The sequence below is a fragment of the Passer domesticus genome, chromosome 21, assembly GCF_036417665.1.
Source record: "Passer domesticus isolate bPasDom1 chromosome 21, bPasDom1.hap1, whole genome shotgun sequence".
Classification (NCBI taxonomy): Eukaryota; Metazoa; Chordata; class Aves; order Passeriformes; family Passeridae; genus Passer; species Passer domesticus.
The window spans coordinates 416,074-430,637 of record NC_087494.1 but is presented as its reverse complement, the minus strand read 5'-3'; the positions used below and the strand labels follow the sequence as shown (position 1 = coordinate 430,637).

The window sequence follows — 14,564 nt, the reverse complement described above, 5'->3', positions numbered from 1 at the left end:
CACCTGCTCAAAATTCCTCTCTCAAACGGCCCCTGAGCCACTTTTGTGTTCCCAAGGACAGAAATTCATCCTTCAGCACTAAAAATACCCCAAATTCACCTTCAAGTTTCCGTTTAAAGCAGCTCATTAAAGCCTCCCTGTGCCCCTGAGGCCGCTGCAATCCCGGTTTTACAGGGAGTCAAAATGATTTTAAATTATTTCAATTATTATTTTGAAATTATTCCTCCCTGCCCAGAGGTTTCAGACCCATTTCCCCCATTTCTTTTTTTCTCCTTTTCCCTTTTTTAGCCCCTCCAAACAATTTCCCCAGAAGTTTTCATAAAATATTTGTAATTTCCAAGCCAATATTTGGGATTTGTGGCACCAGGAGCCTCCAGCCCCGACTGCAGCAAATCCTCCCTCCCCCGGGCAATTAGCGTGGCTTAATTGGGGCAGGTAATTAATGAGAGCTGGGGGGGGCAGGAGGGCTCTGCCCTACTTGGGGGGACGGGGCTGCAGGGAGGGGGCAGAGGGGACACTTGGGATGGCAGAAAGTGTCCCCAGGGTGTCCCCAAAGTGTCCCCAGGGTGTCCCCAGGGTGTCCCAAGACTGTCCCAGGACTGTCCCCAGGGTGTCCCCAGGGTGTCCCCAGATGGGCTTTGAGGTCCCTCCCACCCTGACCCCACAGGACCTCAGGAAACTCCAAAACCCAAACTCCAAAATCCCAAACTCCAAACCCCAAAATTCCAAATCCCAGACCCCAAACCCCAAAATCCCAACACCAAAATCCCAAACACCAAACCCCAAAATCCTGAAGCCCAAACTTCCAAACCCCAAAATCCCAAACCCCAAAATTCCAAATCCCAGACCCCACATCCCAAACCCCAAAATCCCAAACCCCAAAACCCCAAACCCCGAAATCCCAAAGCCCAAACTTCCAAACCCCCAAATCCAAAGCCCAAAATCCCAAACACCAAGACCCCAAACACCGGAATTCCAACACCAGAATTTTATTGGCACAGAGAACTCCACCAGTCCCAGCCCCAAACTGAACCCAGGTCACCAAAAACCCCAAAACTGGATTGATTTCAGAAAAACCCCGTGGTGGTTCCAGCATGTTCTGATTTTTCAGGTGTTTATTCTGATTTTTCGGGTGTTTTATTCTGATTTTTCAGGTGTTTATTCTGATTTTTTGGGTGTTTATTCTGATTTTTCGGGTGTTTATTCTGATTTTTTGGGTGTTTTATTCTGATTTTTTGGGTGTTTTATTCTGATTTTTCAGGTGTTTTATTGCTCAAACCCACCTCAGGTTGTGCTTGGCCACTCAGCTGTGAGACATGCAGGATTAAAAATGGAAATTAAATTTTAATTTTGTTTTAATTAGGATAGGAAGAAGCCAAAAGGAGAATATTTGGATTTTTGGGGCCAGGCTTTATTTGGGCAAAATAAAAATTGGGAGTGGGAGGTCAAGAGGAAAAAAAAAAAAAGTTGTATATTGATTTTTTGGGAAAGAATTAATTCCAGTTTTTGGTGAGGAATCCCATCCCAAAAATGGATTTTGACCCCAAAATCCTGCTCTGCATCCAGAGGAATTCCAAATTCCAGCAAAAAAAAATTAATTTAATTAAAATAAAAATGCACATCTCCTGCAAAGGGCCAAAAAATCCCAATGAGAGATCAGAGGCAGCAGAACTGTCCAGCTCTACTTTATTGAACATTTCCACCAAATGTTACTGACACCAAAATGGGGAAAATCTTCATTTGCCCCTCCTGGGATGGAAAACTGCACGGAAAGGAGGGAATTTGGGGTGGAATTCCAGGGGAAATCTGGAACTTGGGGTGGAATTCCAGGGGAAATCCAGAACTTGGGGTGGAATTCCAGGGGAAATGCAGAGTTTGGGGTTGAAAATCAGATGTTTGGATGGAAAAATCCAGAGTTTTGGGGTGGAATTCCAGGGAAAATCTGGAATTTGGGGTGGAATTCCAGGGGAAATCCAGAATTTGGGGTGGAAAATCCGGAGTTTGGGGTAGATCCCAGGGAAAATCTGAAATTTAGGATGGAATTCCAGAGTTTGGGATGGTATTCCAGGGGAAATTCAGAGTTTGGTATGGAAAATTCAGAGTCTGGGATGGAATTCCAGGGAAATCCAGAATTTAGGACGGAAAATCCAGAGTTTGGGGTGGAAAATCCAGAGTTTGGGGTGGAAAATCCAGAATTTAGGATGGAAAATCCAGAGTTTGGGGTGGAATTCCAGGGAAATCCAGAATTTAGGATGGAAAATCCAGAGTTTGGGGTGGAATTCCAGGGAAATCCGACCAAATCCAGCAGAGAGAGCACGGGAGGGTGGGGAGGGGCCCTGGGGTCTTCATGGAAGAGAGCCTGGAGCTGGAATGAGAGAAAAGAGAGAAAAAGGAGAAAAAAGAGGGGAAAAGAGAGAGAGAAAAAAGAGGAAAAAAGAGAAAAAAGAGGGGAAGAAGAGGGAAAAAGACAAAAAAAAAAAAAGAGAAAAAAAGGGAAAAAAAGGAGGGAAAAGAGATCCTCAGAAATCTGAAAAACTTCAACAAATGAAGATTTCGGGGTCCCTCAGCACCTCCCGAACCTCAGAAATCAGAAAAAGTCTCCAAAAATGAAAGTTCTGGGGTGGCTCAGCACCTCCAGGGCACCACCAAACTCCCCAGACTGCAGGAAAAGGAGGAATTGGGGTGCAAAACGGAATTCTGCAGGGGGATGGGGCACTCACCTATTTGTTTGCCCTTTTCTGGCGGTACATCTGGATCATCCTCTGGCGGAAAATGTCAAAAGCATCTTCTTGGTTTTCTTCCCCTGCCACTCCCAAACCCTCCCCAGCAGAGGTTGCACCCCTGGGGAAGAAAATTTCACAATCAAAACCAAAAAATCGGATTTTTTCCAACCAATTTTGCATCATTTGGTGCCTGGTGCAGCCAATTATTTTGAATTATTTTGAATTACTTTGAATTATTTTGAATTTTCTCCCCCAGTTTCCATTAGGTTGAGAATTCCCAGTTGAAAAATGGGATTTTGTGGGGGAAAATAGGTGGGAGAGGGAATTGTGGAGTAAATTTGAAGTTTAGGTTTGGTTTTCTGGTGGAAAAATGCCCCAAAAAATCTTGAATTTGGGATTTCAGGAATTCAGGTCCAGAGGATTTGAGGAGGGAGCAGAGAATGGCAAAGAATTCTGGATAAAAGGGAATTTTATGGGAATTTAGGGAGTTTCTCATATTAAATCTCTATTTTCCCCCATTAAAAACTCTTATTTTCCCCTATTAAACCTCTATTTCCCCCATTAAAACCCCTTTTTTTTCTGCCATAAATCCCTTTTTTGCCCTGTAAATCCCCATATAAATTCCCCAATTTTCCTCCTATAAATCCCCCTATTTTCCCCCCATAAATCCCCCATAAATCCCCTTTTTTCCCCCAATAAATCCCCCTATAAATCCCCTATTTTCCCCCTGTAAATCCTCCTATAAATCCCCAATTTTCCCCCATAAATCCCCCTATAAATTCCCCTATTTTTCTCCATAAATCCCCCAATAAATCCCCCTATAAATCCTCTATTTTCCCCCTATTTTTCCCCCTATAGATCCCCAATTTTTCCCCCCATAAATCCCCAATTTTCCCCCTATAAATCCCCTATTTTTCCCCTATTTTTCCCCCATAAATCCCCAATTTTTCCCCCATAAATCCCCAATTTTTCCCCCCATAAATCCCCAATTTTTCCCCCCATAAATCCCCAATTTTTCCCCCCATAAATCCCCTATTTTTCCCCCATAAATCTCCCTATTTTTCTCCATAAATCCCCCCCTAAATCCCCTATAAATCCCCCCCTAAATCCCCTATTTTTCCCCCATAAATCCCCCTATTTTTCTCCATAAGTTCCCTATTTTTCCCCCATAAATCCCCCTATAAATCCCCTATTTTCCCCCTATTTTTCCTCCATAAATCCCCCTATAAATCCCCTATTTTCCCCCTATTTTTCTCCATAAATCCCCTATAAATCCCCCCCTAAATCCCCTATTTTTCCCCCACAAATCCCCTATTTTCCCCCTATTTTTCCCCCATAAATCTCCTATTTTTCCCCCCTAAATCCCCTATTTTTCCCCCACAAATCCCCTATTTCCCCCCTATTTTTCCCCCTATAAATCCTCTATTTTCCCCCTATTTCCCCCCATAAATCCCCCCTCAATCCCCCCTATTTCCCCCAGCCCTTCCCCTCACAGGTGCAGGGGCTCTCGGATGCCGCGGCCGCGCGTGCCCAGCCCGTGCCCCTCCTGCCAGCCCATCCTCTGCAGCATCTGGAAGCCCACGTTCCTGGGGCTCAGCCTCTTCTGGGGCACCTCCACCGCCCTGGGCTTCTGCCAAAATACACAGAAATTTAAAACAAAAATGTTAAAAAGAAAGGGATTTGTTAGGGGTTGGTGAAATGGGTGAAATTCCCATTCAGGACCACTGTAAATTGAATTTTTTCAATGGAATTTCCTCCTTTTAAATGAGATTTTAAAGGAATTTTCCTTCATTTAAAAGGATTTTTAAAGGATTTTTTTAAAGGAATTTTCAAATGAATTTCCTTACAATAATTTCCTTCTTTAAAAGGAAATTTTCAATAAATTTTTCAAAATTAATTTCCTTCTTTCCAGATTTTTTTTTTTCCCCAAACCATTTCTCATTTCTGGTTGGATTTTGGGGCAGAAATGTGAATTTTTTACCTTTTTTTTCTTTGTGACAGGGCAGCCCCGGGGTCTGTCATAAGCAATCCTGACAGGTTCATGCACTGCAAGGCAAAAAACCACAAAACTCAGCTGGAAATTCAAATTATTTTAGTAAAAAACCTCCAAACCACAGCTTAAAAATCCTCCAAAAATTTGCATTTCAAGCCTGGACCTAAAACAGAAGCAACAAGAAAAATTAGAGCAATAAAAAAGACCAGAATTCATGAAAAAATTCAATATATACTCAGTTTAATAGAAATATATTGGCCCATAACAAATGATTTCTTCAGCTTCTTTTTTAAAAGTGAATTTTCTGGGCATTTTTGTAGGAAAAAATGTGATTTTTTTAAGCAACAACCAGCAAGGAAACACCTAAAAATTCAGATTTTTGTCCAAATTCTCTTCTATTTTAATGTAAAAGTGAAATACTTCAATGCCCACCCACCTTTGAGCTCAGATCCTTTTAGGGTGGGATGATCCCAGCTTTCAGGGACTTGGAGCTGAGTTTTGCGTAAAGAAATGTGATTTATTAAGTGACAAAATAGCTAAAAAAAAAATCAGGATTTTTGCCCAAATTTTCATTTATTTTACTACAAACTTGAACCATTTCAGGGCCCACTGACCTTTGGGGTGTTCTAGCCTTTAATGAAGATTTCAAGTCAATTTTGTATCGAAAAATGCAATTTTTAATGGAAAAACACCCAAAACCTGGGGATTTTTGCCCCAATTCCCTTTTTTCCTGTACAGAATTTAACCCTTTCAGTGCCCACTGACCTTTGGGCCCCTGGGTGAGGCAGATCCTTTGGGGCCGGGATCAGGCCCACCCTCAGGGACGTGGAGCTGAACCTTGTATTGGTTTTTTTTAAACAACAACATGTTAAAAAAGGGATTTTTTTCCCAAACCCTCATCTATTTTACTATAAAATGTAACCCTTTCAGTGCCCACTGACCTTTGGGCTCCTGGATGAGGCAGATCCTTTTGGGCCACCCTCAGGGACTTGGAGCTGACCCCTTTGCATTAAAGAGAGGCCATTTTTTAAAGAACATCACCTATAAAAAGGGATTTTTTTCCCAAATTCTCCTCTATTTTACTATAAAAGTGAACTATTTCAGTGCCCACTGACCTTTGGGCTCCTGGGTGAGGCAGATCCTTTTGGGGCCGGGATCAGGCCCGCCCTCAGGGACTTGGAGCTGACCCCTTCGCATTAAAGAGAGGCCATTTTGTGAAGCAACAACACCTAAAAAAGGGGATTTTTTCCCCAAATTCTTCTCTATTTTACAAAAAAACGGAACCATTTTGATGGTTACCCACCTCTGGGCTCCTGGATGAGGCAGATCCTTTTGGGCCACCCTCAGGGACTTGGAGCTGACCCCTTTGCATTAAAGAGAGGCCATTTTGTGAAGCGACAACACCTAAAAAACGGGGATTTTTGCCCAGATTCCCCTTTTTTTGGGTACAGAACGTAACCCTTTCAGTGCCCACTGACCTTTGGGCTCCTGGATGAGGCAGATCCGTTTGGGGGCCGGGATCAGGCCCACCCTCAGGGACTTGGAGCTGACCCCTTTGCATTAAAGAGAGGCCATTTTGTGAAGCGACAACACCTAAAAAATGGTGATTTTTGCCCAGATTCCCCTTTTTTCGGTACAGAACTGAACCCTTTCAGTGCCCACTGACCTTTGGGCTCCTGGATGAGGCAGATCCGTTTGGGGGCCGGGATCAGGCCCACCCTCAGGGACTTGGAGCTGACCCGTTTGCGGGGGAAGCGCGCGCCGGGGCCCGGGCCGGGTGCCTGTGTCGACAGATTTGGGACAGCGCCGTCAGGGGGGCTGGAGAGCTGCACTTCACCTCCTGACACCTCCTCTCCTGCTCTGGACACCACATCTTCCTCTAGCTTTGTCACCCTTCTACCTGCTGCCACGTCCTCCTCATCCTCCTCATCCTCCTCATCAGGTTGGGAGGGTTCAAACTCAGCTTCTTCTTCTTCTTCTTCCTCCTCTTCTTCTTCCTCCTCCTCTTCCTCCTCGTCCTCCTCCATGTCCAGGGTTGGCCCTGCAGCTCTGGCAGCTTCTGCAGCCTCGGGGCTGAAGGTGATGGAGGGGCACAGCTCCAAGACTTTCATGCGGTAGAATTTGAAGGCAGGGCTGGTTTGGTCCTGGAGGAACCTGGGGCGAGGAAATGGGAAATGAGGAATAAAAATGAGGGGGGAAAGGGGGAAAATGCAGGGGGAAAAGGGGCAAAATGCAGGGGGATAAGGGGAAAAATGAGGGGAAATAAGGGGGAAAATGCAGGGGGATAAGGGGAAAAATGAGGGGAAATAAGGGGGAAAATGCAGGGGGATAAGGGGAAAAATGAGGGGAAATAAGGGGAAAATATGGTCAAAAATCCAGGGGAAAAAAAGGTCAAAAAGCCAAAGAAACAATATCAAAAATCCAAGGAAGATAAGGTCAAAAATGCAGCAGAAATAAGGGTAAAAATGCAGAGGAAGTAAGGTCAAAAGTCCAGGGAAAAATATCGTCAAAAATCCAGGGAAAAAAGCTCAAAAATGCAGGGGAATAAGGTCAAAAATACAAGGAAAACAAGGTCAAAAATTCAGGGGAAACAAGGTGAAAGATCCAAGGAGGATAAGGCAAAAATCCAGGGGAAAATATGGTCCAAAATCCAGGGACATAAGGTCAAAAAGCCAGAGAAATAAGGGGAAAAATCCAGGGAAAACAAGGTCAAAAACCAAGGGAAGATAAGGCAAAAAATGGAGGGGAAATAAGGCCAAAAATGCAGGGGAAATAAGGTCAAAAGTCCAAGGAAATTAAGGTCAAAAAGAGATTTTCTTCAGCTGGAATGACGTAAGAGTTTAGGAATAAATCTCTGGTTGATTTTGGAGTGGCCAGGGCAGGTGGTTTTGGGGAGAAATGGGAGATTCCCTTCCTAAAAACAGCAACTTCCCCTCCAGTTCAGCAGCATTTCCCAAAGGCTTCTGGGAAGAATTAATTGGGAAAAATGAATGAATTCAGTGGGAAGAATGAATGAATTCATTAGAAAGGATTAATTGGGAAGAATTCATTAATTCGTTGGGAAGAATTAAAGAATTCATTGGGAAGAATGAATGAATTCATTGGAATCATCTTGAAAATTCCCAGTTTCAGGGTTCAGGTTGGTGATTAGGCTCAAAAATAAATCAAGTTGACGATCAGAAATCAATGCATTTATAGATAAATGGGTTTTTTCCTGAGATATTTCAGATATTCACCATTAGTGCAGGTGCTGGAGAATGGCCCCAAACCCCCTGTTCCCAAAATGCCCAAATGCAGGGATCTGAGCAGGAAGGGGAGGCAAGGAGGAGCTGGGACTCACCAGAGGTCGGGGTTATCTGCACTGTTGTCAATGCTGAACTGCTCAATCTCTGGTCCTACCTGAGCCACAAACCTGGCCAGTTTCTCTGCCGTTTCCATGGTTTTGGCATCCACTGCAAGGAGCAAAAGGCTCTGGTAAAAACGCTCAGGGCAGCTGAGGACTTCAAAACCCACAGTGCAAGGAATGGGGGCTGGGGTTTCCAGCAGGAATGCTTTTTGTGGATTGCAGGAGAAGTTTGGTTTCTTTTTCTGGACACAATTTAAAATTCCCAATCTAAACCCCGTGTGGTTCCCTGCTATAATTAAAAATCCCAAATCGAACCCCAAACCAGTGCAGGGGAGAACTGCATAAATACAACATAAAAGAAATTAGGTTTGGGGCTTCCAGCAGGAATTTTTGTGAATTACAGCAGAAGTTTGGGATTTTTCCAGGACACAATTTAAAATTCCCCATCTAACCCCATGTTAGTTTTTTCCCTGCTGTAATATAAAATTCCCAATCTAAGCCCTGTTTGTTTTCCCTGCTACAACCTAAAACCCCAAATCTAACCCCTGTTTGTTATTCCCAATCCAACCCAATTTTGTTTCCCTGCTATAATTTAAAATTCCCAATCTAACCCCATGCTAATTTTTCTTGGATATAATTCAAAATTCCCAATCTAAGTCCTGTTTGTTTCCCTGCTATAATTTAATATTCCAAATCTAACCCCTTAGTTTTTCCTGCTATAATTTAAGTTCCAAATCCAACCCCATTTTCTTTCCCTTGTTAGAATTTCAATTCCAGCTCTTACCCCATTTTCTTTCCCTGCTATAATAAAATTCCCAATCTAACCCCACTTTCATTCCCTGCTATAATTTAAATTCCAGCTCTTACCCCACTTTCTCCCCCTGCTACAATAAAATTCCCAATCCAGCCCCACTTTCTCCCCCTGCTACAATGAAATTCCCAACCCAGCCTGTTTGTTTCCTGCACAATTTAACTCCCAGCCTGCCCCAGCCTCACTCACCCTCAGCAAAGGGCGAGCCCAGGCCTGGGAGGGGCTCGGCAGCCGTGGCCAAAGCCTGGGCATCTGCTCTTGCCTCTGCTGCCTCGGGCACCTGGCAGCAGCTGCCACCCTGGGGGGCACAGCTGCCACCCTGGGGGGCTGAGGAGGTGGCACCTTGAGTGGCACAGCTGGCACCTTGAGGGTCAGAGCTGGCACTTTGTGGGGCTGAGGAGGTGGCACCTTGGGGAGCTGAGGTGGCACCTTGGAGGGCTGAGCTGGTGGCACCTTGAGTGGTACAGCTGGTGGCACCTTGGAGGGCGCAGCTGGCACCTTGAGGGGCTGAGGAGGTGGCACCTTGAGTGGTACAGCTGGTGGCACCTTGAGGGGCACAGCTGGTGGCACCTTGAGGGGCACAGCTGGTGGCAGCCAGGCCAGGCTGGGCCAGCCCGGGCTGTGCCAGGCCAGCCTTGGCACCTGGAGGATTTTTGTCTGGCTGTTTCAGCACGGTGCCAGCTGACAGCAGGGTCTGGGTGCCCGTGCTCGCCCTCCTCGCCCTCCTGGCACGGGCAGGGACAAGGACGGGCTTTTTTTTGTGCTTGAAAAGTCTCCTTTTGATGCTGGCCACTCTCCTGGCATAGAGCATGGCCCTGAGGGACTCCGGGGCTGCTGCCTCCCCTGCCAGGCTGCTCCTCTGCACCTCCGACAGCCTCAGCCTGTAGTACTTGTACTCCAGGCTCTCCTCGTCACACAGGAACCTGAGGGACACACAAAAAAGGGAAAAATCAGGTGAAAATCCCATTTTTTACTGTGGTATTTGTACTCCAGGCTCTCCTCGTCACACAGGAACCTGAGGAACACAGGAAAAAAGGGAAAAATCAGCTAAAAATCTCATTTTTTACTGTGGTATTTGTACTCCAGGCTCTCCTCGTCACACAGGAACCTGAGGGACACAGGGAAAAGGAAAAATCAGATGAAAATATCCATTTTACTGTGGTATTTGTACTCCAGGCTCTCCTCGTCACACAGGAACCTGAGGGACACAGGAAAAAGGAAAAATCAGATTAAAATATCAATTTTTACTGTGGTATTTGTACTCCAGGCTCTCCTCGTCACACAGGAACCTGAGGGACACAGGAAAAGGAGGGATCAGCTGAAAATCTCCATTTTTCAAGTAAAACCCCTCAGCATTCCAGTTTGTTTGTTTGTTTGTTTGTTTGTTTTCCCCAGGTGTTTAGCAGGAGGCTGAGCAGGTTTCTCTGGGATCAAGGAATGAAATCCTGGAGGGCTTTGACAGGAATTCATCAGCTCACACACCTGGAGGTGGCTCAGCTCCCCCTTTTCCACATTTTCCCTGGAATTCTAGACCCTGGCACCCTGCTGGATGTCTCCATCACCTGAATTTGCTCCTAAAATGCAAATTCCTTTGAACACCTTGAATTTGAGAGCCATTATTGGCACATCAAAAGCAACAACAGGATCATTCCCAGGGATAATGAACTCCAGGAAAACATCCCCCCCCTAAAAAAACCCTAATTAAATATACAACAGGCTTTGATCACTCCCATTGAGTGAAGGGCTGAAGTTTTCATTAATCTACTCCAAATTTGCCAGCCAGCTCCCACACACCCACCAGTATTCAGGAGAGTTCTTCTGAGCATTCCTGTCCTTGGCAGACAAAGTTCCTGCCACGATGCTGCTCACCAGCTGCTCAATTGTGTCCAGAACCTTCCTGTCAGCTCGCTGGGGGGCTGTGGGCAGAAAGGAACCCCATTGAAAATCCCAATAAACAGATACATGTATAACAAATATATATATTCACTTGAAATGCCATCTGTGATTGGGATTCACCTGGAATTCCAGCCCTGAGTGAGATTCACCCAGAATTTAATCCTTGCTCTAGTTCTGACTGGGATTCACCTGGAATTCCATCCCTGACTGGGATTCACCTGGAATTCCAGCCCTGAGTGGGATTCACCTGGAATTCCAGCCCTGAGTGGGATTCACCCAGAATTTAATCCTTACTCCAGTTCTGACTGGGATTCACCTGGAATTCCAGCCCTGATTTGGCTTCACCTGGAATTCCCTCCCTGAGTGGGACTGAGTGGAATTCCCGCAGCCAGGAATTCCAGACCCAACCAAAGCCCACAAATGTCCTGCAGAGCCCCTCCCTCCCCGTTACCTGTGGGGCTGGGGGAGGCTGCTCCGAGCTGCCCCGTGGCTGCTGCCTCTGCTCTTTTCATCTGGATGGGGTAGCCACTCTTGTCCAGCCAAGCCTTCAGGTTCTCGATGTACTCCCTCCCAAAGAGCGTGGAGTCGTCGAAATTTGGGAAGGACGTCGGCGCCGGGGCCATCTCCTGCAGCCCCACGGCCTCCAGGATTTTCTCCTGCCTGAACACGGAGGCCAGGGCAAAGGTCTGGCCCAGGAGGGCCAGGGACTTCCTGCACAGGGACACGGTGGTCTCGAAGGCGCTGGCCATGTCCCTGGGGTTGCCGAAGCCGCTGGTTTTGAGGCTCAGCTCGTAGGCGTTGCAGGCCATCAGCAGCGGGGTCACGCCCTTGAGGAGCCGGTCCTGGAGCCTCATGATGTATTTGTCAAAAGGTTTGATGATCTCAAAGAAGCAGTTCTTGGTTTTCACCGCCCCCTTGTCCAGCAGCATGTTCAAGAACTCGTTGTCCACCTTGGGGGTTTTCAGGGCGGCGTGCTGCAAGCTCTTGATGGTGAAGAAGCAGTAATCTCTGTGCTCGGGCCTCAGGGAGCACTTGAAGGAGGCCAGCATCTTGGCACAGGTCTCGGTCTCCAGCTCGAAGAGGGCCCCGAAGAGCCGCGAGAACTCGGCGTCGTTTTTGATGGCGTGGAACCCGGCCCACTTGATGATCTCGATGCCGAAGGTGGAGAAAATGTCCGATTTGTCCACCAGGTCGAAGTTGAGGTTCCTGAAGACGTGGGCGGGCTTTGGCAGCCTCAGGATGGCTCTCTGGGCTGCCGCGGGGTGCGGGGGCAGCTTGGGGTGCTGCTGGAGGGGCACCGGCCTCTGCTCGGCGACCTCCAGAGGCGGATCCAGAGCTTGGGGATCCAGGCCTGGCTGCGCTTTCTTCACACCCCACTTCCTGAGGGGGCTTTTGATGTCTCCTTTGAACACCTTGGGTTTCCCCACGCCCCGGGTGGGGCGTTTTCCCCTCAGCACTCTCCCCCTGGCCGCGCCCCCCCTGCGCAGCGGCGGCCGGAACGCGCTGTCCGCCGCCCCGTACTCCTGCTCCTCCGCGGGGCCGTACTCCTCCTCCAGCAGCCCGGGAGACCTGAAATCCCCCAAGAGCTCCGAGGAGCCAAACCCCGCTCCCTGCTGCCCCGCTTCCCAGCAATGCGAGGGGCCGTAACCCCGCTGCTGCCCGTACTCCCTGTCCCGCTGCTGCCCGTAGTCGCGGTGCTGCTGCTGCCCGTGCTCCCTGCCCGGGGCAGCTGCACGGCCGAACTTGCCGTAATCCTGGCCGAACTCCCGCTCCCGGGGCGCGGGCCGGGAGAACTGTCCGTGGAAATAGTTCTCCTTGCGGAGCAGGGGGCTGGCGGCCCTGTAGGAGGGGCCGGGGTAACTTTCCCTGGGGTAATCCTCGCCGGGGTAATCCTCCCCGGGGTAGTTCTCTCCAGGGTAATCCTCCCCAGAGTAATCCTCGCCGGGGTAGTTCTCTCCAGGATAGTCCTCGCCGGGGTAGCTGTCCCCAGGGTAATCCTCGCCGGGCTCCTGGCCCCAGTCCCGGGGCTGGCAGTTGGCGTGAGGGAAGCGCCCGTCGTGGGGGAAGCTCTCGTTGTAGCGCGGCCGGGGCAGCGGCCGCGAGTGAGCTGGGCAAGGAAATTGGAAAGGAGAGGTTGGAAAGGGTCAAAACGGGGAGATTCCCGAAGGAAATCCACGCCAGCATATTCCCATCCCCATATTCCAATCCCTAAATTCAAGAGCTCAAGTTCTCCCCCAGTCAAGTTTTTCTTCCCTCGTCACTGTCTCAAGTCTTGGTCTTCTGCCTGAGGCATAAAAGCCATCAGAACTCTGAACTTTCAGCTTTCCCAGAATTTATAAATTGTCAGAGACCTCCAAGAGCTGCAAGTCCAAGCTTTGGCCAATCCCCACCTTGTCACCCAGACCAGAATTCCCAGGAGGAATTCCACAGCTGGGCAGAAACTTGGATTTTCTACAAAGTCAACCACAATTCTCTCATTATTGTAGGAAATTCTCGTTATCCAAGACCCTCGTTCCCCAATGCCAGAAGTTAAATTCAGAAAGTAAAGAATACTTGGAAAAAAATAGAAGTGTTTAATATAAATGATTTCTTCAGGGCTCATGTAACTCTAAAAATACCAGACTTCATTTGAAAGCTCTCCTGTGAACGTCCATCCCTGTGAACCCAACCCAAGCACCTTGCTGGACATTTTACATCCCAAATTTAGGAGGTAAAACAATTCGGAGACCACATTTTGTGTCGTGTCCATGGGGTCGATGCCCTGCTTTGAGCTTTTTCCCCCAAAGATGACAGCCAGCACGATGCCCAGGCTTGCAGCAGCACTCGCACCTTTATTTAAGCCATCAGCAGCAATCCACCCCGGCAAGCGGAGCCGCTCCGCCGTGCTCCAGACAATTCCTTTGTCTCAATTCCCTTTTTTTCCCTCCCCGTTACGGTGCCAGTCCTTGCCCAGCTGTTCTGCCTCTTCCATAGAAACGGGTGTGGAAAAGCAGCAGCGCCAGGCGAGTAATTAAATAAATAAATGAAGAAATGCATCAATAATGAATGAATGGCTGCACGGCAGGCGCTGCTCCCGGCGCTCCTACCTGGGAAATGATGGACGGCGTCCCCCGCGGCACCGCTCCGGTACCGCTTCGCCTTGTCCTGCACCACGGCCTCGAACGTCTCGCGGGTGATCCTCCGAGAGGCCATCTTCCCCTCACGGCACCGGGAGCGGCGCGGCGCGGCACGGCCTGGCGCGGGCCCGGGCTCCCGCCGCGGCCTGAGGGGAGGCGCGGCCTGAGGGGACCCTCACGCTTCCCCGCGCAGCGCCGGGGGGAGGAACCGGAGCGGAGCCGAGCCCGGCCCGCCTCACCCGGGCGGCCCCGCCGCCGCCCGCCACACCGGGGCCTCCGCTGGCCACGCCCCCGCCGGTAGGCACGCCCCTCCGCCGCTGGCCACGCCCCTCCCGCCGCTCCCGGGGCTCACGGAGACCGCGGATGGACACGCCTCCCTCTAGGCCACGCCCCTCAACGGTATAACCACGCCTTCTCCCTCGCGCGGGCCACGCCCCCTCATGCGCTAACCACGCCGCCGTGTCCCGCCCCCTCCCGCCGCGCCTGCGCTGCGCGGAGCCGCCGCATCCCCCGCCGGCGGGCGCGGGCGGTACTAACGGTGCGGGCGCGCTGCCGGTAAGCGGGGCGGGAGCGAGGGGAGCGGCCCGCGGCCTCCTGCGCTGAGGGAGCAGCCGCTGCCCTGCGGGCGCGCCCGGGCACGCTGCGCCTACTGCGCGTGCGCGGGAGCGGTGCGCATGCG

At 49.3% G+C, this 14,564-nt stretch overlaps 1 protein-coding gene and 1 long non-coding RNA gene across 5 annotated transcripts; one reads left to right on the top strand and one right to left on the bottom strand.

Annotated features, from left to right (window-relative positions):
- Positions 1 to 549: 549 nt before the first annotated feature.
- On the top strand, positions 550 to 1,562 carry LOC135284500 (uncharacterized). The gene is made up of 2 exons (XR_010349862.1): positions 550 to 1,196; positions 1,262 to 1,562. It is a non-coding gene; the product is annotated as an uncharacterized LOC135284500 (long non-coding RNA).
- SUGP2 (SURP and G-patch domain containing 2) lies at positions 974 to 14,539 on the bottom strand. 4 transcript variants are annotated; one of them, XM_064396029.1, is made up of 11 exons: positions 14,423 to 14,539; positions 13,856 to 14,031; positions 11,221 to 12,876; positions 10,672 to 10,789; positions 9,063 to 9,796; positions 8,057 to 8,168; positions 6,383 to 6,870; positions 4,705 to 4,769; positions 4,217 to 4,353; positions 2,721 to 2,841; positions 974 to 2,365 (listed from the first exon to the last, which is right to left on the bottom strand). In XM_064396029.1, exons 2-10 carry the CDS (start codon positions 13,959 to 13,961, stop codon positions 2,721 to 2,723), a joined length of 3,537 nt encoding a protein of 1,178 aa, XP_064252099.1. In that variant the 5' UTR covers positions 13,962 to 14,031; positions 14,423 to 14,539; the 3' UTR covers positions 974 to 2,365. The 4 variants fall into 4 exon arrangements, 3 of the variants coding, with proteins under 3 accessions (XP_064252099.1, XP_064252101.1, XP_064252102.1); XM_064396031.1 differs by lacking the exon at positions 14,423 to 14,539 and having other exon boundaries at positions 9,063 to 9,281; positions 9,351 to 9,796; positions 13,856 to 14,407; XM_064396032.1 differs by lacking the exon at positions 14,423 to 14,539 and having other exon boundaries at positions 9,063 to 9,281; positions 9,420 to 9,796; positions 13,856 to 14,407.
- Positions 14,540 to 14,564: the final 25 nt, after the last annotated feature.